We start from the raw sequence: 27,428 nt of genomic DNA, 5'->3' as shown, positions 1-27,428 counted from the left end.
TATTTTGGGAATGTTTCATACATTCCAAAACGTGCAAAACGGCCGTTTGCGAGTCGCAAAGGCTGCGATTCAAAAACGGCTTGATACATATGGCCCTTAATCACAAAAATGGGATTTCCTGCATCTTAAAAGCATTTTTTGCATTTGCAAATGGGCCGATTCTGGGAATCGGCCCGTTTGCAAAGACAAAAATGCTTGATGCATGTGCCCCGTAGACCCTAATCATTAGGCCACAACTAGCATTCTAATTATGCAGATGGAAAGATTTGGCGTAAGGTCAATGAGCCAGAGAAAAGTTGTTTTGTTTTTTTGGTGCCTGGCTTATATAACAAACAGATATTATCAATAACAATTAGTTGTTACTAACTCGCACTATTCTCCCTGTGACAAAAACATTTCTAGACATATGGTGCAGTTTGAAAATGAGTATCTGTTTATTGAACAAACCTTGACAACATTATTTGTGATGGAGCAGACCTGTAAGCAGAAACATTTTCAACCAGACAGCAGGATTTGAACCCTTAATCTTTACGCTGAGATTTTTAAACCGTAACCATTAGGCCGCAAACAGCATTTTCTTTGTAGAATGCTGGTTGGAATACAGCCACCTCATTGGCTGTCAGCCAGCATCATTGAAGTTATGGATAATCGCTGAACAGTGCAGTATTGCTTACCGACAATAAACACATTTCCAAAATAACATAGTTTCCCTGTAAATAACAAATGGGAGGTCACCTCAGTTGCACTTGTTGAACAAAACAGATCCTTGGCTGCCCAACACTTCTGAGTTCCGTCCCAGAGGCATCTGGAAAGACGCAGAAAGATAACCCACCAACCAAAAGAGGCAGATGCATTGAAGAATAGAGACAAGGGACACAGTGCAAAGTAAGCATCTTTACTTCCTGGAACAAGAAAGAAAAATCACTGCACTGTGAAATGTGCTGTGCTTACATTGTTCACTGTGACTATCAAGGCTTTGCGGCACACAAGTGAATGCCATGTAGCATGTAACTGCAAGTGTTCCACTCAGTTTTCCAAAACCAATTATAATTATTACTTTCCTTAGATGTGTAATTTCACTGTGCCTTATTCTGAAGTCATCGTAACTGTAAGCTCATCTATTTGAGGACGTTCTTGAAAAATACGTACATTGTCCGAGAGCATTTATTTACGAATGTTATTATCAAATGCTTTCATAGTTCATCTGTGGAAATCAAATAACTTATTTTTTAAAGAAGGAAGGACATTAAAATCTACTTGCTTTATGGAGTCAACCCACCTCTATATTATACTCCTATTTCATTTTTCTCATTTTTGCCTTTTAATATTTTTAGGTTCATCGGACATGAGTCTGTGTTAATCAGTTTGTACAGACTTATTACATAGTCTGAAAGACGGTGATGATGTTGTCTTTGTTAGATGGACTTTTTGTATTTGTACTTCATGATCATTGGACAGACCCTTTCCTCCACAATGCTCACTACCTATTTACACCCATGGACGTCGTTTAGGTTTTGCCAGGAGTAGGAGCTGCAAACCTTGGCTTGCCTCCTGTGACCCCTTGCATTGCCCTTGCAACCTCTGATCTCAGAGGTCACAAAGGTAGTGCTAGGAACTTAAGCTCATCGATGCTGATGACGGCTCCCGGCTGTCATGAGTCACGGTGGGCGTGTGCTGATGACGGCTGGGAGCCGCCATGACCACGCCCGCAATAGGAATGTTCAGCACTTCAGCGGAATTCGCGCCGCAGTGATGAGGTTAAGGTTAACCAGGGCTCTCGTGAGCCCTATTTACTTCATATAGATCAGTAAAGAAAAACGACACACGTTCTGTCAAAGGGGTTTTGGTTAGACCAGGCTAGGTGTCGGTCCATCCTCGCAGGGTAGGTAATGAACATAAAGATGGCCATCTTATTATATGTTTTTAATCGTGTTTTTATATAGTGCCTTATTTCTGTTTCTTAGATATGTAAATAATGTTTGTAGGACGTGTGCCTTTAAGGGTGTAGTTGTAAATGGTATAACTAGGAGAACAGAGTTCGCTCTAACAAACCTTCCTCACTGAACGCAATTGTGCAATTTTTGTTAAAATAACTTTACCTCCTGGCTAAGGTTCATTCACTTCCTTTATTCCCAATAATGACACTTTTTTAGGAAAATGTTGAAACTAAATTCATTTTGGTCAACACAATTGTCTGATCTTGGCCAAACTACTTTAAATTCTGACCTGTGCCTCCCTTCGCTTACCTGAAAAAACTTGAGCAGTCATTGTGGGTACTTGTGTACACTGGGCACAGTAGATACCAGGCGACATGCCTTAAATGGTTGTTTTATGACCTGACGTAAAAGAGGACTATTCACCATTGCGCTCTCCGGGGAGCTCTGTAATTACCAGTTGCAGAGATAAATTCAAGAACTCTACCCATCACTTTTTTGCATCGCCTGGTGTAACCCTCCTAAAAACGATGGGTATGCCCATTTGTAGGTCCACATTCACATTATCTCCTGAGCCAAGCTGCTTGGCTCAAATAAGTCGAAACTGAGCAGGGGTCTCACATGTCCTGTCCTGTTTCAGGAGGGGTTACAACCCTTTTTTAAAAAAAAACATCTTTAAAAATACATACTATATACAAACATAGAGGGGACCCAACCAGTGAACAACACCACACAATCGCACATGAAGGTAAGAATTGCATTTTCCCCTTTTTTTCTGGAAAAATTCTGGTTGATCTTTTGCCAGAACTGTGAGCTGTTGTTTTTGACATTGTATAGAAGTTTAGCCCATAGAGTCTCGTCTGCTTCCTTTCTGAGACGCAGGTTAATTTTCTGCGGGCGATTTTTAGCTGTCTCAGCTCCTGTAATGCCACGTGGTCTTTCCTCACTCTATGGATTTATCGAGACTTTTAACTTTTTTAGTTGAACGTTGTTTCTAAAATTTGGGTATAAGCTTTGCTTCAGAGCATGGGCCAGTCCTTTAAATAAAAAGGTTCCCTTTTTTGTTCCAGTGTTATTTCGTAGTGTTTTTGTGAACGCCCCTCAGCTTTCAATCATGTCTGGCTCTGCTGCTTGTGCTTCTCCAAGTACCTGCTTTGCAAAAGAGAGGAGACTTTTTGGGTAATCTGTTCTACATTTTCTCCGTCTCTCGTTGGCACTATATTCAAAACTGTATGTATTTGCTGACAGTGGGTAAGATATCAAAGGTGCCTCAACTGTGATTTCCTGGGGAAAGTGGTTGCTGTAGTCTAGCAAACCAAGGTGGTAGTCTCTTACCTTTGGGTACATGCAGCGAGAGAAGAATGTAAAGTCTATTGTGCTAGCCACTACATTGTGGAATGTTGCTGTCTGTGGGCAGTCTCCTGGGAATCTACCATTAAGTGCACAAAAGTGAGCTCTTCCAGTGTCGCTAGGAGCTTCTGCTCTGTTTTCGTGTATCTACCACCTGAGGTGTTGTTATGAGAGCTTATTTCCCATACAAATGGGTCCTCCTCGTGGTTGGTGCCTTTGGCTGAATTACCAAGCATATTTAGATTGAAGTCCCCACTGATAATCAGGCTATTTGTTTTCTCAACCTTTAGTATTTTTACTAACCCTTCTTTCAACTGCTTCAACTCACTTCCTCTGGTTTTGTCACGTGGGTGTAAATAGAGATTTATCAGTATTATGTCCTCCTTTTTTCCCAGCTCCTCGGAGGTGATTTGTAAAGCTTGCATTGCGTTTGGAGGGGCTAACTTATAGGCCAGAGTCTCTGCTGCATAAATGCTCCATATAGAGCTATACGTGGCAAGGCCACCCTTGCTGTGGCCAAAATGTGCACTCTTTATAGCTGGAAGGAAGTGTAAGTTATATCCCTGGAATGCTGTCGGAGAGTCAGACCACGTTTCTTCTAGTGTGATGATATCGAATTTTTGTAAATAAGTTTGCAGTTCCAGGTCCCTAAGCTTGTCTCCTAAACCGTTAATGTTCCAAGAGCAGAGATTAAGGGTGTTTTTTGTTTTCCTAGCGCCGGGCTTGCTTTGTCACAGGTTTTCAGTATTGATGTTTATGGTCCTAGAAAGCCAACTCCACTCTTGAGGGACTGAACATTTCGTTGGATTTGATCTGTGGTTTTGCAGCTCTCTAGGTTCTAAGCTCTCTGGAGTTTTACTGTGAGCCCCTCACAGCACAGAGAATGATTGTGAGCTCGAGTAGGCCTGTCCGGGCTCTTTTCGATGTTCTCTATCAGTTATTAGGGGGTCCAGGTATCTAGGTTTGGTGAACGGTCGAAGCTTGATGCCCCAGGTACTAAATTTAGGTTGTTATTTTAGCACCTTCTCGGCTAATTCTGATGTGGCCCAGACTGTATTTGTGCCTTCCACTTCTGCTTGCTCAGTTAATTCAATAAATTCAACTGACTCCAAATCGTTAGTCTTTAAGTTCTTTAGGCTGTTGATGGGGCTTTGTAAGCGTAAGATGTTTCCCCTATTTAATATATCAACCGTTCCCTTTGATTTGTACTCCGGGTGGAACAAAATTTTGGTGGTACCTGGAGACCCGTTCTGTTCAGTTAGTCTGCTCTACATAATAATTTGTTCATCCCCTGACATAATGAGTTCTTCCGTCGATGTTACCTGTCCCTGGGTACGCTTTTCCGTTGCCTGGGCGATCTCTGGGCCAGTATGATTTGTTACTGTTGTAACCCCATTTGGGTCCTCACTATATCTTCCAGATTCGTTTTTTGTTGCAATGCTGTTGGTGTGTACTTTATTGAGAGGGGGACTTCTATTCATTTCTGGCCACTCTTTCTGGGTCGGCCTTTCTCTTGTGTCTCGATCTGAGTGTGTTGCGTCGCTCGTCTGGGATGGCATATCTTATAGAGGTTCCCTTGTCTAGTTACCAGCACTGTTGTACGTACCCCTACTGAATGGTGCGGGCTGTGTCATCTTTTGATTGTGACCCTTCCGCCTCTGCTTTCTCCGCTTTTTGGTAGGGCGGTCTCTTTCTGCCGATACAGTTTTTTGCGGAGATTTTCTGAGAGAAGCTGTGTTGCTTTTGGGGTCCTGGGCTCAATGAGTTGTTATTTGGTCCTGGTTTAATTGTGTCCACGACCACCCATTGCTGCTTTGCTTCTTATGTCGGCTTTGGAGTCACCTGAGCTGAGGCCTGAATTCTTAATTTCGTTGTCAGCCGATCTTTGTTTCTCATCTGGGCAGATCAGTTTGTTGATTTTATTTTTACGGCCTATTTTATGTCCGAGAGATGATTGTCCATTGCTGTCGGTAGTGTTGCCAGCTTATCCACTATTGTTAAACAGGTACAGTTGGCCTGTGTAAGTTGGGTCTCCAATTGGACCCTTCTAACCAGGTTGTTAAGCTCTGCCAGTTTGTCGTCGATGTTAGCGACGAAAATTGAGAGTGAATTAAGAACTGACAGTTGAAGATCCATATTGTCCGATTGGATCGCATTTACGAACATTTGCATTTTGTGCAACAGGGAGGTCCAGATGTCTTCTTTTGCTTGCGGTTTTTCCTTGTCGAAATTAGGCTTTGGGGCGTTAATGTTTTTTTCTAATGCTTCGTCTTGGGGGGCCATGGAATATGAAGCTACCAATTCTTCCCATTCCTCTGGTGTGAGGTAGGATGATTCTGGTTCCGCGACCTGAGATGATGATCTAAATGGCCCCAGCATGTTTAATTGGGAATGGGTGGTGCTTGGTGCAAGTTGTTTGTACGACTGTTCATGGGTTTAGAGTGCAAGTTATTCTTGCGTAATTGTTTGAGGTGTAATTAATGTTTTTCCAACTGTTGTGTTGGTTAATTTGTTACTGACATCTCTGTTCCCAATTATGGTCTATTGTGGCACAAGCATCTTTTTTTTCCTGGGGGTAATATACTTTTCTTGCTTGAGTTCTATCTGTGGCTTGCCATATTGGGGGTGTCCTAGGGGTACTGTATCTCCTCTTGGGGAGATGTTACAATTCCAAGTCTGACTGGATACTTGTGACTCCTGCCCCTCTTTATGCGTTCGGTTTGGGAGACCTTCAACCAGAGATTCTTCCTTTAAATGTCTGGGGGGCTTTCCTTCCCTTCTTTTTTTGTTGCCGTTACGAAGAATATGGTCTGTCCTTGGCCGTTGTTCCTACTCCCGTTCCGGCTATTATTTTGTTTAAGCTCTGCCTGCTCCTGTGTCTTTAGGCTCGTTAAGTCGCTTTCTTCGGTGCCATTGGTTGATTCTAGTGGCTAGGCTTGTTCGGATGCCCCTTTTGTCCAGATGTTTGGAGGGATTTGTGGGCTGATATGGAGTGGAGAGATCAGGAGGATCTCCTCCTCCTCCTCTTTTCCCACCTTCTTCCTCTGGTCATCTTCACTTTCCTTAATAAGAGCCTTTTTAATTGCCCTCCTCGTTCTTTTATTAGGGTTAACTGGTGCCTGTTGATCCTTAGACTTCCCTGACCTCATTGCGGTAGATGCTGTTGCCATTGCAATGCCTTTACTACGTGTGAACAGTGTATAATTATAGCCTTTTTCCTTTTTCTTTTTTCCTTTGTGCTTTTGTCCTTCCATTTCTCTTGCCCTTTCCCTTTGCATATTGCCTCTTGCCTCTTGCCTCTTCCCGTTTAAGCCTATTTGCCCTTTGCTTTTGCCTTTTTAAACCCTTCTCCCCATTGGCCCCTTTCACCTCGGTCCTGTGGAGCTGTCCTACCAGTGGCCGGTGGGCTGTTGCCTGATGCCTGTTTATTGCCCGTTGCCTAATGCATCTTGTTGCCGGATTGCCTGTTACCTATTACAATTGGCCGCCCTGTATGTTGCCTGCCTGTTGCTTATTACCTGTTGTCAATTCCCCGCTACTGGTAACCTCTGACCTCGCGGTGCCTGTGGTAGATGGGCTGCGGCCAGGGCAAGGAGGAAAAAAGGAAGGGGGGAATGGACAGAGTGGGCAGCTCAGAGCTGGCTGCAGGAACCAGCTCTGAGAGGAGGAAGCGGGGGCAGTGTGACAATCATCCCAAAGCTCCTCAATCACTCTCAGCCTCTCGAGTATCTCGACCCTTGCGTGGCCTGCGGAACTCCAGTCTAGGCCACTCCACTTTGTACCACACCACTCCACTTTATACCACTCTACTCTGCAACACTGCACTCTATTCCAATGCACTCTACTCCACTACTCTATGCCACCACACTCTACCCGGCATCACTCCACTCTACGCCATTTAACTCTACTCTGAAACAATCTGCTTTACACCACTGCACACTATGCCACTCTTCTCTATGCCATTGCAATCTATGCTGCACCACTCTACTGTGCATCCCTCTTCACCACTGCGCTCTACGCCACTCTATTCTAAACCACTACACTCTATGCCAGTGCACACTACACCACTTCACTCAAAACCAATGTAATGTACGCCACTGCTCTCTACGCCAACTAGCCTGCATCACTGCACTCTACTCCACTGTACTCTGTGCAAATCTACACCTTTTCGCTCTACGTTATCTGCCACTCTATTTTACTGTACACCATTGCTGTCAACGCCACTCTACCCTGCACCACTGCCCCCTTTGTCGAAGCACTATACACCACTGCGCCCCAACACTACTCTGTAAGACTGAACTGCATGCCACTCTACTGTATGCCACTGCACTCTGTGCCACTGCAATCTACTCTGCACCACTCAATTATGTGCCAATGAAATGCACTGCGCCAACGCACTCTACATCACTCTACTGTGCATCACTCCACTTCAGGCCGCTGCATTCTATGCCACTCTACTCCTCTGCACTCCACACCACTTCACTCTACTCTGAAACAATTTACTTCATACCACTCCACTCTGTGTCACTGCACTCAAAAAATAATTCACTCTACGTCAATCTACTCTGCACAACTGTATTTTACGCCTCTTTAGGCCAATCTCTAAAACTCCACTCCACTATACTCCTCTCTCTGATGCTCTATTCCATTAAACTCTACTTCATTCCACTCTGCAACACTCTACTCCACTTTACACCAGTCTATAACTCTGCAACACTCTGCGACACTCTACACCACTCCAAGCCACTTTACTCCACTCTATTCTGCGACACACTGCGCCTTTCCACTCCACTATTCCAATCTGTGCCACTCCAGTCTACACCACTACACGTAACTCCATGCCACTCCACTCTGCAACACTCTACAACAATCGGCTCCTCTCTACCTCACGCTACTCTACAACACTCTACTCCACTCTGTACGCCTCTCCACCCTGTCACACCACCCCACAATACTCTGCCACTCCAGTCTATGACACTTTACTCCACTCTGTCCCTCTACGACACTCCCCTCTATGATACTCTACACCACTGCATGACCCTCCACTTCACGCATGACCCTCCACTTCACGCAACAACTCTATACCACTTTACAACACTCGCCTTTACGCTTCTAACGTTTTGCCATGCTGAACAGCAGCCACACTGGTGTACTACGTGGCTAAAACATATTGACAAAGCCAATTGCTCTTCCATAAGCGAGAACTATTGGCTTTGCTAATGCTTGTTTTTGTTAGGCACGAGCAGATTGTTATTTGTCCAGAATATTGAACCGATGCCGAAAATTAAACCTGGTTCCCCGTGCCAAATTCGACAGCTCTTGCCGTTACGCCACGTACTCTCCCTTAACCGTTTTCTCTGTCTCATTGGTGGTGTCGGCGGTGATTCTGTCAGTGCTTTAATTAATGACAGTATCTGCTACTTTAGAGAGTTTGTGAGTTATTATAACGAGTCTGTCTACATCCAGCCTGTTGGTAACTAGCACCCTCTAATGGAAAAGGAAGAATTTGCGCTTATCAGGTCTGATTCTACAGCAGTAAGTAAACTCAATGCAGCAGTTTCCACCTACCTGCTCAACACCTACTTTGGAATATTTTTTTTTTTAAATGTGCTTTATATCGCTCGATATTTGCCTGAAAAACAACTACTTTGTGAACTGTATTTGCTTTAATTTCCCAAAAGCTGTTCCTTTATAAAAAAGTTTGCGTTGCCTACGGCCATTCTTACAAGGTGCATCGTTATGTTCTTTAGAATAGCACGCCTAGTGTGCCCTAGTGCTCGCTGTGCTCGTTTTTTGTTTCTTTACCAAAGCTTGCTTCATTCACTGTAGTGCTAGCTTTTTACAAATGCCTGCATTCCAGGCTGTTGTACTTGCTGGGTAAACTAGAGTTATTTTCTTCATAAAATCTTGCTTGGTGTACTGTGTGTTTGCTAATATTCTCTTTTAAAAGGGCTTACTTTATATGCATTGGTACTTGTATTAGCTGCTTTTTTTGCTTTTCAAATCTTACTTTATATACTTTAGTGCCTGACGTGTTATATTCTTAACAAAAGAATGCTCTTTTACTTTAATCCTTGCAGTGTACACTGTTATTTTCTTTACGAAACCTTTATTTGCTTTGTCCACTGCTGTTAGCTCCCGTAAGGCGAATCCTTGTTGTGAGCCTGTGTGCCCCTCTTGACGGGGTTCTTTCAGTATCTGGCACTCGTTCTAACGTGCGTCAATCGTAATGGTGTCTTGCTTTACTTGCTATGGGTACCAGGCAGCCATTGTCTGGGCAAAATGAACTGCCATTCATCCGAACTCGGGCACACGCACAGAAAGCCATCTTTGAATGTTTTTCTTGTTATTCTGTATCAAAAAACATGTAACGAAACGGGCATTGGCAAACAGAACACCCTTGGCAGCTAACAGCATACCTATTGGCTTTGTCGATGATTGTTTACCTAAATTGATGTCTTTTTTTGCTGTTTGTCATGTAGCTCGAATGACACGTCTTGAAAGTGTCTAAGCAACCTATTGATTGATGTATAAAGGTTGCACTTTTTAAGTGATCCCTAAATAGTGAAAAACATTTTTTAGTTTTAAAACGATTATTAAATGTACCCGCTACGCTTCTTTTCCTACTTATATAATATTTGTATCTAATGCGTATCTGGCAGCACGGATCTCGGGTGGGGGGGGGCATGGGGTAAGGAGATATAATTGTAATAAAAAGAAAAATTCACTTACCTCCCCGCCAATCTGTCCCACATTGTCTCTCCTTCGCCGAACAGCAAGCAGCCAGGCTCCCCATAGCCAATCACAATGCTGCAATGCAGTGCTGCGATTGGCTCCCCATAGCCAATCACAACGCTGCAATGCAGCGCTGTAATTGGTCTGAGCTCCGTGGGTCGGTGCTCAGACGGGGACTTGAGACCTGGTAATTTTCTCCGTACAGGCTGTAATGCTCCCTGCAGGGTGAAAATGCTAAAGTGCGCATGACTGTTTGGCCGGCCCAAGAGGGCTGGTTAAAGCATCACGCACACTGTAGTGTGCCCACCACTCCTCCCCTGTGCTTTCAGCAGAGCAGCTCTGCCCTCTTACTGCCGCAGCAGGGAAGAATAAAATGATAATAACATTGCGTTATCAATTTAATTTTCCATCTTAGCGGAGGAGCTGCAGTTTTCTTAAAACTTTACCAGCTAACTTCAACTCGGCAGTCACTTGAAGCATCTAAAAAAAAGGGACAGTCTCAATTCACTGCCCTTACCTAGAGTCCGGTTTCGAGCCTAGGTGTGCAAATGGCTTGTTTAACAAGTGTAGGTAACAATGAGGTATCCCACCCGTATGCACTATAGGAATTAGGTGACATGTTGATCAAGTGTAATTAACCTTTTTTATCCACAAAATTGGAATTTTAACTTGCAAAGTGATTTACTCACATGTAAAATTACACCAGTATGATATGATTTTGCCATTGAGAAAAGCTACTAACTGGGCAGGGAGTGGACGTCCCAATGAAGATCAGAATTACATCGACATAGATGAATAGCATCAGACCTATAAGTCGATACACAAAAGAGATTGTCTGGGAATAGATTACTCCATCGGGAAAAATATTTCCCTGTTGAGAAAAAGCCTTAGAAATGTTTTCACAATCGATTGCACTTTTAACATAGTATTTACACATAACCAAACATACCCTGTTACATGTATGCATGTGAAAAGCATGTTGAACGTGCAAACGTCTGGCAGCATGACTATTGCAAATTCCCTGGAGCACTCCTGGAGGCTTATATGAATTGAATTCCTAAGATGTTCGAAAAATGTGGAAGCATTACGCCTTTTAAACGGGTCACCTTCCCTCCTATAGAATGTAATACCTCTGTAGATGACTTTGTTTGAGGTAATTCATGTTTTCCCCATATGTAGCAAACACCAGAGCCTCATTGTTTTTAAGCAATCTGAGATTTTCAGAAGTCTGATAGATAACCTGCAGTTACTTGTCTGTAGATGTGCTTACCAGTAAAGATGCCATACTCCAGAAGATGTCTAATCAGTGATGTGCCCAGAGGTCGCAGAGCCGTGTTTTTTCTCTTGGTTGCAGCCCCACCCTATTCCAAGGCTCGAGTTGGGGTACCTTGTGGGTGTACGGCGTCCCCCCACTTATTTTACCGGCTGGACCGCCATCCCCCCCTGCCAAACAGCTGGACTTCACTCTTTGGCCTTTCTGGGACGAGAAGCGCGGCACCTTTTGTGACGTCACTTCCTGTCGTGATGTCATTTCCGGTGACAGCGTCCCCCCACTTCTTTTTCACAACTTGTGTCTGTACATTTGAAGCACTCTCCCAGACATGACTTGTTGTTGGTGTAAACCAGTTCTTAAGCCTCCTGAATGAACGCTGTTCACTGCATGTGCGCGCACTGCCATGGCTACACCTGCCTTCTCCGGCAAACAACTGGACCACCTCATTGGCCTATTTGCACTGGTCAGTATAGACAAGAACACGTTTTACACTCAACGTTGTGATCCAGAAACCGTTTTATTTCAGGAAGGACTTTATTGTTCCCCTACACAGCAGCCCACCCTCGCAGCATGCTTCATTTGATCTCTGTATCTGACCCACGCAGGGCCCTTGTAAACTCCTTTGCAAGTAATTTTCATCATGATTCCACCAGAACCATTTTGAATGGTCCATGAGAATGAACGAGTCCACATAAGATGCTTAGCATCATCTTCAACCATTACAGGATGTTTAAAAGCAGTTATGATATTGCCAGCAAACAGGTTATGTGACATGGTAATTTATAGAGCGCTCGTTCATCAACAGGTCTCTTGGCGCTATGGGGGCACAGAGGAGGAAGAGTAGACACAGAAAAAACTGAAAAAAGCAAGCAAAGAAACAGCTAGTTATGCGCCAGGGTGAACAGCCACGTTTCTAATAGTTTCCTGAAGCACACATATTCCGCCTCGAGCCTAATAGAGGTAGGCAGTGAGTTCCAAAGCTTCGGGCCCAGAAAAGAGAACCGGGTCCCACCAATGCAGGTGCAAGTATTTAATAAGACGATCTCACTCCAAATGTGTTTCCCTCTGAGCATCCACAGAGAATAGTATATGGTTCCACCAATCAATTTTTTTTATTTAAATTTTCCTCCCTACCTGGGCCTGTGCTCACCATGCCATAAGATCCAAGCTGCACTTCACTGATGAGGTCCAGGCCAGCAAGGATGAAACCAGTCTGTGTGTGCTGGTATTCCTGTTATGAGCGAATATTCTTCCTACTTGGTGCAGGTCGATCCGTCGAACCATAAACCACAAATATCTCCGATTTGTGGTAATTATCTAAGTGAAGGAGCTGTGGTTCAGGGGTTTGGGGATCTGTACTGCCAGACCAGAGACTGTAACTCTACCTACCTGCTCCCTTTGGCTTAAAAACACAACAATGTTTTAATGGGTTATCATGTATGCACATTCACAGATCTTGTGGGATAATAAATATGGCCACAATCTGCAATGTCAACAAAAGGAAAAGACATCATAAGCCATGTGAACTTGAAAAATATATGCATTTAGCTGTATTTAGCTTGAGTACGATCATACATTAATACAAGTAAAAAGTATTTAGTCCCGGAAAAACTAACACACAATGCAAGAGTGAGAAAAAAATGTTCAAAAGTGTTTAACAAATAATCTGTGATAGACTTCTAAATTGAATACTGAATGTTTGGGTTAGGTAATGGCAATTCTAGAAGATTCTGTGTAAACAGGTTTTGTTTTGAAGTCACCTTAATAGCCACATATATTGACAGTGATTTGGTCCACAATTATTTGTAGGTAGGTCTTCATCAGGATAAAAGGGATACAGCAAGAGCACAGTTGATTCTGGAAATTAATGAAGATTTATGATTATCCTTGAACAGATCTGTCAAATTACAAAAGTTTGTGTGGCATTGAGGAGTGTTGATCTACTCGAGAAGTAGTAGTCTAACAATTAAAATTGTAAAATTAAGAACTAGCGTCCCATGTATCAATATTAAAAGTAGTGATTGCCTAATTGCGATTTTCAGAAAATTACAATTCGGTAATCACTATCCCTAATGTATGAAATTCCATGAATTTAATCTAGCGGTTTGCAAATCGACCACCTCATTAATATTAAGGAGGTAGGTCAAAATTTGGGGCCCATTAGGAATTGCTAAAATCACAGGGATGGTGGCCTTCTGGGGTCAGCAGATCACAATGTCTGTGATTTGTTTTAAATAAAACAATCATTTTTTTTAACAATGCATGCCATTTTCCTTCAAGGAAAACGGGTTGCGTTACAAAGAAAAAAATGCAATGTTTTCTTTTCATTTTTTAAGAGCAGGCAGTGGTCTGTGGGACCAGTACCTGCTCTTGAATAGCGTTTTCTTCACCATTCAAAAAAGTTAAGGGGTCCCTTGGGGACCCCTTCCCGCTTGCAAGTGGGTTACAATCCAATTGAATCTGATGGTTAACTGCGATTGTTTTGCGACGGGTATTAGTCGCAAAACATTCAGACAGACCGCTGCAATTAGGGATCGGGAATGCGTGCCCTAAACACGCCCCTTCCAAAAATTATAAAATCATCAAACCCATTTTGCGATTCAATAACGGGTTGCAGAATTCCAAAATGGAGGTTGGTACATTGGAAAAAAACATTTTTGCTTTCTCAAATAGGCCGATTCTGCTAATTGGATTTTTGGAAACGCAAAAGCACTTCATACATGTGGCCTTAAAGAAATTGAGATACCAGCCCAGTGGGGTATACAATGCAGTGCCACTCAGTGTACACAGACCTAGAAATGAATTCAGAGTCAAAAGCTAGTTGTTAAGGCTTCATAGGTTGATTTTGAGGACTGGAAAACGAACCAGCTGTCTTGAATATAGTGAATAAATGGAAGAGCAAAAAAAGAAACACCAACATAGAGGGGCGGGCTCATCTTATCAATATGCACACGTTGATACGCAGTATCACCAAGAAACAATCCTCAATCTGAGAGATGGAGGCAAGTTATTCGAGCTGAAAACCATCTAGAGTACAAAAAAAACTAAGGATCACCAGTTTCCAAAGATCTAAACTTACCTCACTGCAAGGGTTGGTATAAATCCAGGCAAAGCAGCCTTGAATGGTGTGGGAGGATCCTGAAGCGTTTGAGAAAGGTTGTTTTCATTGAGAGCCTTCTGTTACAGCAGTGAATTATATGTTGCAAGCACATTAATTAATTTTATTCTTAAAAAGTGCACTGCCCCTCGCAGTTGAGCATCCGCATGCACTTAGAAATGAATCCCCCAATGATCCCAGATGAAGGGGGACTAGGAGGAGAAAAGAAAAGAGATTGGAACAACAATTAGATTAAGGAGTAACAGAGTGTATCAGGGGCCATGAAGGGTCAGGTTTTCAAATGCTTTTTGAATAAGGTTTCAGATTATATAAAAAAAATGACTCAGTTAAAAATGTCAGAGAATGAATAAGGGAGCTAATTAAAGTAATTTTGTGCACTATGCAAATTATTTACAGAGAAGAGTAAATAAAACAGTTACAAATTAGAATACATAAAAATAGAAGAAAGACTTAATAATGGGCTTCAGTTGAAGGGGGTATCGGGACATTAAGTGCAGTACAGAAAGAAGTTTTACATTTATATAGTCCGTCGTCAAAAATATATAAACAGAGTACACAATCATTGAAAAGACCTTACAGAAAATATATAAAAATATATACACATCTGGACTAGCTGACCTAGTGGTAACCTTTGTCTGTAGTTCTTGCGTTTACCTTTACCCAGTCTTTAAAGTTCCATTGTTTTTCCGCCAGGGATGCAGTTAACACCCGTATTCTGGCTAGTGTGTTTTGTATTTTGCCATCCTGTAGTTTTTCTGTCCGAAGTTAGGAGCAACAAGAAGTTGAGAACTTGGAATTGTTTATCACTGGGGGTGTTCTGCCTTATTGAGAAATTCAAGTAATTTCCAAGGTGCAGAGAACACTTGTAAAAATACAAGAGTTTTTAAATAACAAATTTATTATAAGTCTTAAATATCAGCACTAATATGAAACTAAGAGCCACATGTATGAAACTTCAAAATTACGATTTCCTAAATGCAATTTGTAGCAAATCTCAGTTAGGAAATCGCAATTCGTAATGTAAGAAAACGTAAACGTTTTCAATAGGAATTCCTAATGGGTCACAAATCAACCTACCTCATAAATATTTATTAGGTAGGTAGCAATTTGCGTCCCATTAGGAATCACATAAATCACAAAGATGATGACCTACTGGGGTCAGCAGACCACCATGTCTGTCATTGCTTTTAAATAAAGCAATCATTTCTTTTTTTTTTCAGACAGTTTTCTTTAAAGGAAGACGGGATGCGTTTCAAAAAAATAAATACAAAGTGTTCTTTTCATTTTTTAAGAGTAGACAATGGTCCGTGGGACCACTGCCTGCTCTTAAACATTTTTTTCCAAACCATTCTTAAAGGGGAATGGGAAGGGGAAAATACCTGAAAAATGCTTATATTTAGCAACTACATTTTGGTCGCAAAACATTCACGCATACCACTGTGGTTAGGAAGGGACGCCCTAAACAGGCCTCTTCCTAATAGCGAACCTCCAGTATTGCAGAATGTTTACCTAGTGTTCAAGTTGAAGAGGATAGTCTCTTATCGCTCATGGAATAGGAGCATGATCAGAGTTGAAGACCCCATCAGGAGGAGCTGCACTGCTCTAAGGATACTATGGGTGCAGGAATGCCACCAGTAGAACCCCCCTCGCTCCTGGATCCAACACCCCCACCACTCAATCATAAATCAGGCTGTAGCGGTTCTTGCTACCCACATCAGTGATACTCAGTCCAGTGAACTCAGAAGGATGGAATTGTAAGTTGACCGTATCAGGATTTTAAACTGTTATGCACCATCTTACCAGTACTGCTCTATTTATTTCACAAGCGCTTTCTGTGCTGAAGGTTCAGAGATAGACAGAGATAGGTCATGTTCCAAGCCTTCTTCAAGCCAAGCCTTCTCCAACCATCACGATTCGAGTGCTTCTTTCAGGGGAGGTGCACAGTGTGGGTAGAAGTTCTAGCTCATTCTATTGCCTTGAATCCTGACTTTCCCCCAATTCTATATGTTGGTGATCAGTTTTCATGAATAAAGAATCAGAAATTATAGAGAGTCTGAACTTCAGGTAACCAAAGTTACTTTTTTTAGTGACTGCAAGTTTTTTAGATCACCAATTACCAACATTTGTCTTCCTTAGCCTTTTAGTATCAGATAAAATCTTAATAACAGCTTACTAGGAATTAAGTTGGTGTGTAGGTTGTGCATGGTGGTGAGAGATACTCGCTGTACACAGCTTTTATTTATTTTGTTTCTAAAAGAAGGCTTTGTCACATAGTAGCATGCTTCTCTCTTGGTTTTTAGTGACAGACAGGTTTGTGTAGTATTATCTAGAAGTATCTCTGTGCAACAGCAATTGTCAAACAGTAACATGGCAAAACATTTGGTTACATATATAAATCTTAGAACAAAAGTAATAGCTTTTGTGTATAATGAATCATTTGGTTTGTTTTACAGGTTCCAAAAATCCTGGCTTAATCACAAACTGGGGACCCGCAGCATTTACACAGATGGAACTGGAACTAAGAGAGAAGACATGGCAAGAAAAGAAGAATTCTGGAGCAGAGTAGTGTCTAAAATAAAAAATGGGCTGATTTGAGAGAGGGACCATACAATGCAAGAATGGATATACCATGCACTGAACAAGAACAAGATCTGCTTAGCACCCGACACCCAAATTTACACTTTGAACTCTGGCTCACATCATTTTATGTAATGGCTCTTTGAATCTATCTGGAGCAGTCAGGCTCAGCCATGACCGATTTTGATGCAGAAGAAGCTGATTGGTTTATTGAGAAATCAGGAGAGTTCCTGGAAAGACATTGGTTCAAAATGCCACTACAGATAGTAGGGAGTAAGTCACAGTTTGTGTAACGTAAGGCAAGCCTAGTGCATCAATATCTTTCCATTCCTTTGATAAGAAGGCATTGATGAAATATTCTGCTTTGGTGTAGGAGATATTTGAAAAAAAAAACGCTCTGGAAAAGTTGCCCATGCGGTGGCCCGCCATCATAACCTGTCAGTTTAATTCTCCTATGCTTTGCTATTGGGGCTGTCAACTGTGCTGAGTCTCCATATCAAAAACTATAAAAATACAAAGGCCTCACATTTCAGATCTTTTACTTTTTAAGAGATTGCAGTAGCACCAACATTGATCACTGTCAAAACTATATTAGGAATAACCTTCCGGTTTACTCTTTGATCTAAGTGAATTAGACATATATTCATTCACAGATTGGCTTGTGTGGAATTGGAAAAATTGTGAGGACACATATGATCACCTGACTAGTAAATTTGACTGTAAATATGCTACATGAGATCATATTTTAATCTCTACATGGAATTTGGGGTTTTATACTTTTTTCATTTATACACCATCAGAGTTTCTTGCAGATGAAATGAATAGACAATCTCTCTTATGGTATGTCCTTTGGAAAGTATTTTTGTGCGATGAGTTGGGTATTTCTTCCTTAATAATGAGGACGTTTATTACCTTTTTTCCACACTTCTCTAAGACTGTGAATAGGATGTCACAGAGTCAGAATACTGTGACCCCAGCTTTATTCAAGTGGCAGAAAGAACTTTATTGAACCAGACACAGTTTCACTGGGGAGACACTAATGTGAAGCCCTGAAATAGTATTGTTTAAAATGCAAGCATAAGGTTCACAGTAGAGTACATGTTTTACGTTGTAATTCTCATTGCTATGGATCAATGTTCCCACTAATTTGACTGGTAAGCATGGCAGAACCACACGGCCAAAGGGCTTCTAGTGCATCGTATGTACTGGTCATGAAATGTCTTCTTCTGTTCTCCACAATTTTCCTTCAATTATCTGAATACCCGTGAAAGTATTAAACATGATTGACCTGAAAAAGAACAGCAATTACATGTCTGCTTCTGGCTACTCTCCTCTGGTGTAATCACAGTGATTTATGTGTTTGGAACTTTTTTGTGTGTTTGTATTGTTTCCAACTGATTGACTCTACAATCTCAGTTGGGCATTCTATGGTATCACTTGGGTAGGCAGTGAATCCCAGATGTCATATCAGCTATGATATAGCCCTCCTATTACACAGCAAAAGAAAGGCTAAAGACTTTGTGTCTGAAGTTCTCCGACTTGGCCTGACAGTTGACATGGTAGAAGCTGTGCCTTCCTGCCTGGTTGCCACAAGTTAAACAATCTTGTCTACATATGGATTGTCCATAATCGACCACAAACGCCAAATCCATGATAGTTTTCCACCATAAAAAAAGGATATATACATTTTCCCTATTTATAGTATTTGCTCGCTAACTTTTTCCAATGGATTACATTAAAATCTGGTATTGGACTGGCCTTTGTTAACCAGTGCTGATAAGCCACATCCTTGGTATCAAAATCTGCTGTATTGCTACAAGAAGCAATGTATTTGTCAACACACTTTTGCAATTGTTCTCTTTCCATAGGTGCAGCTGGTGTGTGTCTGTGTATTTTGTTATCTTATAGTGCTTTGTTAATGAGTGATACTCTTTATCGAAACCATGTTTCTCCTTCCTTTTCTAACTTTCCATCAGATGTATTTCTCTATAACTTGTCCACTCTCTTTCTAAGACAGCACCAACATTCACATGCAGTTGTACCTGAGAGTTATAACTCAGGGTTCTGTCAAAATGAAGAAGCTCTCTGTACAGTTTTTATTTTGTATTTTAAATGAAGTAGAACGAATTAAGCTGAATTTTTAAATAATGTTTGCACTAATCACAAACCATGAGGCAATGAAGGAACCTATTTGTGGGTCAGTCTCCATTTGTTAAAGCTCAAGTCCTTTTTAATGGTCTGTGGGTACAAATGCTATGTATTCATCTATATAAAATAGTCTTCGGTTTTGTCTATCACACTGTTATGTGGTGACAACAGGCACAAAGACATGTCTTTATATTAAAACATACCTATTTCTATTAAATTCAAAATCTTTATTTTTGCTTTTTTGGAAAACTATGTCTTTGCTGCAAAACATATTTTTGCCTTACTTACTGTCAGTGCACAGCTGTTGGTTGTGATTTATCACAGAGGAAATCCAAAGTTGAAGAGTAGTGTTTATCGGTCATTTATGTAGCAGGAAGAGAATACTTTGGTTTTTTAATTTGGTGCCATTTTGTTGTGGGTAAAATGGAAAGAACTAGACTGCCTTTGCCACCATGTTTTTGTCCATATGTTTGTATTGACCAATTTCTTGAATTTTGTGAATCAAAATGATGCATTTGTCAAGAGCCTGGAGCCACTCACCTAAGCATCTTCATCTCAATGCCAATGTGCTTTGTGTTAATAACAAGTTGAAATCTCAAATATCCAGGATCTACCTGAAATACTAACTCTGTTCCTTCTTAATATATCTAAGTTCCCAGATTGTTCTAGTTTAAACTCAAGTTTCTTGTAAGCCACTCTTTTGCCCCGGTGGTTAGTTCCATGCAATAAAAATATTAATAATCAAGAAGTAAAAAAATCAAACCAACACGTGAGGGCAGTAGTGTAGCAAAACAAAATTCAGTTTACTAGCAGAAGGTTTACAGTCAATTCAACAAACCTGAGCACTACAAAAAACTATTAAGTAAATTTATCCAAGCAACCTCAAGAAACCATCATAGCACTTGCTTAGAGATATATATGAATAAGGGGATGCTTTCCTCACAATAATTTCAGTGTCTCAACATGAGGAGAATAACTATCGGACATTCACCCCTAAATTGACAAACCTCTCTTGGTAGATCCATTATGCTCACTTGCACGTCCGTTCTTGAACAGTCGATCAAATGGTTTAGTTAATAAAACATTTTGTAGAGTCATGTCCTGCCCTTGTAAAGATACTACACATCTGCTTGAATTTATTGAAAACTAGTCCTTTGATTCCAAAACAGAGTTATTCATAGCGGTGCCCTTACAGTGTTTATAAACAAATATTCAGATGAACGGCACAGCACGTAATTACAGTAAAGTTGAGTACTGGGCTTTGCCCCTTTGCCTTGTCCCCAAACATTATAGTACATTGTGCTAGAATATAGTCCATGCATTAAGTCGTTTTCTGTTTTTTAAATACCACCATGGTGGGTGTAACGTTTCCCCCAAAATGGACTACTTACCTAGATGAAAAAAGAGCAATCTACAATGAGAATAATCTTAACAAACAATGCATACATAACTGGAAAAGACCTACCAACATCGTTTTCCTTATTTGGACAGGGCACTGTATTAAACTTTTTCACAAGTGGTCAGCAACTAAAGCAACAAACTGAAAGTCACTTTGGAGGTACATAGCAAAGAAATGCATTTCCTTGATCAAACTATCTCCTTTTCATACCCATACTCATACCCACTGCTAGGAGCTTCCTAAATACAATAGCTGTCATCCCAGGACCTAAACGATAATCTGCAGTACAGTTTCTCTCGGACATAACTGTCTCACACACTCTGTATGCCATGTTATGCACCAGATAGCACTCCATGCATCTAGTGCCCCAGTAGCCTAATTTACATAGGGGAACAACACAACTTGTGCAGTCGTATTACATAACGTTACTCCTACAGTCAGTGCAATGTGCCCAGTGCAACACTTTGATCTATTGCTCACATAGGGGCCACACAGATACCAGCACAGACACATACACCAGCATCCATTGCAGTGTCAGACCAAAGTAAGGGTAACCATAAAAGGCAACAACATTGAGAAATATCCTACACTTAGAGAAAACACATGGATTTTTTTTCATTGACAGTGCACGCAAGCGACTCAATTAATTGAATGGCAAGCACTAGCAATTCTCCAATGTTCATCCTTGCAACATGAACTAGCATCTTATTTTCTACATGACGTTGTCATAGAATTCTGCACCCTAGAAAAATGAGCCCTTCAAATGCATTGAAGCTTCCTTGCAAACGTGTGATTTCAACTTCATTTCAGATATTTCACTGTTGCCTATTGAATTTTGTCTTATAGCCCATTTAAACCACTAGTCTCTTAAGCTTTTAGAAACATTTTGGGCTCAGACAAATGAATAATATATTTACGTGCACTTGACCAAATAAGAGAATGGCTGCTTCCTCTTATGTTCAGTTTCTAGACCCTCAATGTTTTTTACTCATCTCCATCTTCATGAATTTCAAATAACTGTACAATTTAACAACCCGTGTACTTGGACATCTGTTTAGTAAATGGGCACTAAGTTCCCTCACAAAGGGTTATTCATCCTTCATAGTTCGAATTATCCAATTGTCTCTCCTAGAATTTGTTTGCACAACATTTTAAAATGATATTTTATTATAGTGGCCATTTTTTTACTACTCTTCTGACATGTACTAGCTTTACCCTAATTGCGTTTCACGCACCAGCTAAGTTAGTGACAATTTTTAGTACCACAGGTTTGAGTCCCGTTTCCATACGTTTTTCAGACATTTTGGTTTAACTTTTATTTTATCAGACATTAACATTATATATGAACATTTTAGGATCATTGCTAATACATCTGAGCTTTGTTGAAATGCCTCTCTCTGCTTCTAATACTTTTCTCTATCCAGGATTGAAACACAGAGTAGCACCCTACTGGGACTCTTGCAGCTTACTGACCAGATCCATGTCTGACATCTCTTCTGTGTTTATCACAGCCATAGTGATTTAAAGCCTTTTCAACATCTGTTGCCAGCCATTTTGCATTCACTCCTCCAGATATGTTGGTCTCATTAACATTTCCCTTATTAAGGAAGAGCTTAAACTTATGTAAAGACAGATTTTAATGCTTACATTTCTCTGTGGCTCGAAAATCTACAAAGATGTATATTCTTTCTTCTCCAGGCTGAGAACCTTGGTCCTCTTTATATCGTCCGCTTTACATGAAAAACATTTTAAAACAATGTATTTTAGTTATTAAGCGTAAATCTGAAGACTCCTATAAATTCTTGTGTTAATGTTAACACTGACTTTCAATATACAGCTCCTATTGTGCTTCTCAACAATTTGATGAAATTCTTAATTGCAAACCATTTAACCACACACTTAGTTATGGAGGACAATATGTTTTATCAGTCTTCTTTCTACCACTTGCATACTAGCCACTGACTTTACACAATATGCTGCAGCTATACTGTCAAGGTACGATCTTTTCATGTCTATGATGTACAAGATTGCTGCTTTACTGATAAAATTCTGCCATTCATTAATTCATTCCTGACATACTTTTTTCTCTATTCAAAACAGGTATGTGTCATTTAATCATGTCTGTTAATCTTGTGGTTATAGAAATCTGCGTTCATTACTATGAATTGTTAAAAACATCAAAAATACTAGACGAAAGGGTCTTGTTTTCCCTGGAAATACAGGCACACAATTACAAAGTATTTGTCTCTTTGTGTGTTCTTTTCTTTGCAAGTGTGTATTAATTATGTCTAGCGTGTATTTCCCTATTTAAATAGTGTAGATAAGAGGTCCTTTATTCCATTCTTTAAAATCTGTTATTGATAATAGGTCATTAAAATGAACTGCTAGAGCCTGAAGAAAACATTTAAAAATATTTAGCTTCTGAAAGGCCTTTTATAGTAAAATGTCACTTTACTGTATGTGATCTTACAGAAAAGATCTGCATGATTTCTATTCACTATTAGATTGTATTTACAAAACCAACAACAATGTAAAAACAGAAAAAAGTTTTAATCTATTATATTTTAAATCATATGTATCATCCATACATGGTTATAAATATAGATCCATTTGTTGGAAGGGAATTACTGAATGATTCATTGTTCATGTTTACCTCAGAATAAATTAGTTAGATATGGTGATAAGCTTTTATTAGATATGTTGCTAGAAATCATACACGGACATTTATTGTACCAGAAAATTGTTGTGCCTGTAATCATTCCTAATCAGTGTTCTGTGAAGGCACGTTTCAGGGACTAAATATGACAAAATGGAAGTATCAGTAATACTCGTGCACCCATCAGACATTAGCTGCTGGGGACATATTCCTGTCATGTTAGTCTACTAGCAAGCATCCTGTCACTTAGGTATTTTGCAGGTAATAAGGCTTTATAGGCTTCCAGTGCAAGCAGACAGTCATGCTCACGCAAGATCGGGAAATACCTTTAATATCTAAACGTGTCCAACTGTCTGGAGGTGTGCCTTTGTTAATGCACCCATCAGAAATCATGACCCTATAGATGGGTGTATAGATGGGTGCTATGCTTGTAATAAGTATGAGCTTAAGTTGTAGGCCTATATTTACAAATAACTAGAAACTGCAAAGTCCTCGTGCACCAACTGTGCATGTGAATTTATCAATTTAAATGTACAATGAAGAGTCTTTATAATGATTGCTAAGATGGAAGACTGGAGGGTACATGCCCACCCCATTCGTCTCTACATTTAATTTTTCATCTTTACTTGCTTGTGGGTAAAATGTATGTTTTTAGGTCTGGTGTTGACCAAGACCTTTTGTTTTTCCTAAAATAGTATGTATAACATACTTCCTTATTGGAGCTTTCAGCCACCCGTCTTAATCCATTGGTCTATTATTGTGCCAGTCACATATTTCTTTCACCCTGGGGAAGTGGGTCGGCCCACTTCAGCTAGTGGCTAACTACACTGTGAATGACTCCATTCTGCCCTTTCAGAAGGAGCACATCCACACACAATGTAGTATCATTCGGGACTGCAATAGCAATGGGTGCTTTTTGAGACCAAAAACTTAGCTTTTAGCCACTTTTTTTTTTTTAGACTGACGATGCCCAGCAGCTTCCACAACAATAACGTTTTGCAAAGCCCATGACAAAGCAAGACAAGCACTGACAAAGCCAAATGACAGGCAGCTAACAGAAGTCCTATTAGGTTTACCATTGCTTGGTACTGTTGACTTTGTAAACTTTACTAAAGTGATAACATTTTATGCCCAACTTCATACCTTCCTACTTCAGGTGCACTTATTGCAGCGACTGCGCAGTCGTTTCATCACATCCTTCATTATGTAGGAGTTTGTGCACATTTTGCAATAAGTGGCAGTGAGCATGGTATTTACTGCACTTGCACTTTCATACTAGAATTTGGATATAATATCCACCTACACATGTACAGTTTGCTTAAGGCTGGTTTACTGTGCTGGAAATTTAAGTCACAAAGGGATACTAGTGGCTCCAATTGTGCCATATGATGCTGTGGACATTACAAGATATGTATCGGGAGGGAACAACTACCGTAATGTTAGTGGTTAAATACCAACTGGAGACAAATGACACCATTAGACATCTACTGTCAGTTGCGTGATTGAACCTGAATTAACAGCAGTTTCCTCCACAGTAGCCTTGGAGATGTCCAGAATCCCTTATGCAAGTCAGTAGAACTGTAAAAATATATTCTATCAGGTCAAGAAGACAGATTTTCCATGCCCTTATGCTAGACATTCTTATGCTCTCGAACAAGACACCTGCGATATGCTTTGTTGATGATACACTGCATAGAATTAGGCTTGCATGGTCAGGAGCAGCCTAGCTATTGGTTGCCTTGTCAATGACAAAGAGCCTTTGCTCTCAGTACACGTAAGCACAGAAAGTGCACATTTCAGGTCAGGGAATGCCTGAACAGCTAGTACCTTTAAATGTCCACCTATGCAGTGAAGTGTTTAAGAACATGCTGTACGCCTGCCTTTAAACCTTTCACATATGTTAAATGCACTATGAGTGCTTATACAATGGCTGATGACTGCAGAACATGAATGAAGGATACATTGCCTGGGTGAGATGTATACACCCGCTGTTGCACTATGAGTGCTTACCAGAAGTGCCAAACATAAATAATATAACACTTTGCTCCAGTGAGACTTTATATACGTCTTTCAATGACGGAAATCTTTTCATAGCTTCCTCTTGGAACTTCTCTCTTGCTTGCCAGAGTATGAAGAAAAAGAAGTAATGGAGGCTTCACTTTTAACTTTCGTAGAATACATTTAGTTGCCGGTGAAAATATTTTTAGGTTATCAATAGATAGTGATCATTTGCTGTAACATGCCTCATGGTAGTTTTTCACTTGAAGTAGCTTTGTGGAATCACAAACTTTATGATGCCAGATTTAACATGATGTCTGTGTCCCCTTGTATTTCAGAGTTTAGATTCCCGGGTTAATTATGAGAACGTCTAGACAGCTTAGTATGGTGCGAGGGCCATCATTTCAATGGTGTCCCCCCTATCAAGATATAACATAAAATAAGCATGTGTGATTGTGTCAATAATTACGTTTGTTTAAATTAAGCTACAAGAAGTAGTAAAATGTCAACCTTAGTACAACCTCTGTGTAAATTACTGTACAGGAAATGCAGCTCATTTATTGTTTCACCTTTAGCTTTGTGTGTAGGCTAATTGTTGTATATGAAGCAATAAGCTTGTGTTATGTATAGGAATTGTGTAGCTCCTCAACGTATATATATTAAAATGAAAGTAGTACTTCGGTGTAGCATTTTCAATTCAGCATTCATTTTAAGAATTCAGTACATGGGGCTAAATTAGTTTACATTTTGCAAACTGGATTCATATACTTGTGATGTTTTAAGGGAAGTCAGGCCAAATTCAACATGTTTGCATTTATTCATTCTGTAGACATATATGTTTAATAAAATAATGCAAAACATTTTCTGTGCTGGGTTTTACTTTGTTCTCTCGCCAGTCTTTCAGTGTTTCTCAGAGACAATACAATAGCTCCTTACATTCAAATCCCTGATCATAATTAGTTGAAAATAGAATAAATCAGCATTAGCAAAACATAGAGGTCTGGCTATTATTTACGAGAAGTCGCTGGTAGTAGTTGAGAGACTGCGTGTGTTTGGTGCACTCTGCTGTCCTAGAAAGAAAATGCTCCTATAAAGTAACATTGGGCAATTCCCCGGAAGGCTGTGGAAACTGTTTTAACCGCATCGCTGCTGCGGTGATTTTTGCGCTGTGCGGCATTTTTAAAAATACCGCGTTACATGAGGAGCTCAGCTCGTCATCAGCACACGCCACCCGTGGCTGATGACGAGCTGAGCTCGTCATCAGCATCGAAGGGGTTAAAAGGTGTAATGGATTTAAAAGCAGCTGCTGTTGAGTTCCTTGTATAGCCCACAGTTCTCAGGAAAAAATAAGTGTCAAGATATCTGTGGTGATTAATGTTCCAGCTGGAGAGGTATCAGAGGTTTTTTTAGTGGTAGTTTTGATTCACCTATAGTAGCGCAGAGTTTTAATATGCCTGCTGCAAAGAACATGTACCAAGCAGATCACAGAATTCGATTTTATTTGCATAGCTCAGTGGGTTACTGCGTTTGTCACAGAAATGCTTTTGTTACTTGCATTTCATAAGTTACAATCATAATATTGATTGCACGGTGAGCTATGAACTGACATCAAAGGGCAGCATTCAAACAGCATTGTACAGGTTATAAAGTTATGTTTTTTCTTTATCTTTCTTTATTCTAATGTTGCTAAAAAGGTTTTGTTTGGGTAGAAATACATTCTTACTAGTAAAGATAACTCCAACCTCTGGGGTACGTTTTAAATCCTGAGTTAGTGCTTCTCCATACCAAACACTCTTAAAATATACTGCCTTCCGGTAGGGATAGCATGTGACTCCCACATCTTATAGTTCCCCTTTGTCTTGTATAAGAATTCCCATACACTGATTTACACATGTGTGATTCATTGTGTGTGTGTTTTTTATGTAAACTGCTCTGACACACTACACCGGTATAAGAGGCACTATACAACAAAATAAATACATGTGAGGGAGGGGCTATGGAGAGAGGAGGGGCACTGTTGTAGGGTGATAGTGAGGGAATCATTGAAGGGCCCCTACATGTATTGTCTCATTGTCAGCCATCAGCGCTTAAGCCGGCTCTCAGCGAAAAGCCCCATGCCAGCAAATTGTCGCGAGGTGACCTTGTCTTCCAGATTAGGCCCCAGAGGCTCTGTGGGTAATAAATGGCTAGTGTGGAGGACAAAATTGCCTTTTCAGGCTTTCCTGTGTTAATCATTAACA

At 40.5% G+C, this 27,428-nt stretch overlaps 1 protein-coding gene across 1 annotated transcript in view; it reads left to right on the top strand.

The window, feature by feature from the left end:
- Positions 1-26,048, top strand: part of SWAP70 (switching B cell complex subunit SWAP70) — a 367,323-nt gene extending 341,275 nt beyond the window's left edge. Inside the window, exon 12 of the mRNA XM_086955967.1 lies at positions 16,864-26,048. Coding sequence (XP_086812093.1) covers positions 16,864-16,976 — 113 coding nt within the window. The 3' untranslated portion in view covers positions 16,977-26,048. The remainder of the gene's footprint in view (positions 1-16,863) is intronic.
- The last annotated feature ends 1,380 nt before the right edge of the window (positions 26,049-27,428 follow it).

Source organism: Lissotriton vulgaris, chromosome 2_1 (genome assembly GCF_964263255.1).
Source record: "Lissotriton vulgaris chromosome 2_1, aLisVul1.2, whole genome shotgun sequence".
Classification (NCBI taxonomy): Eukaryota; Metazoa; Chordata; class Amphibia; order Caudata; family Salamandridae; genus Lissotriton; species Lissotriton vulgaris.
The sequence above is the reverse complement of the archived record's forward strand: the minus strand, read 5'-3'. Positions and strand labels throughout refer to the sequence as shown.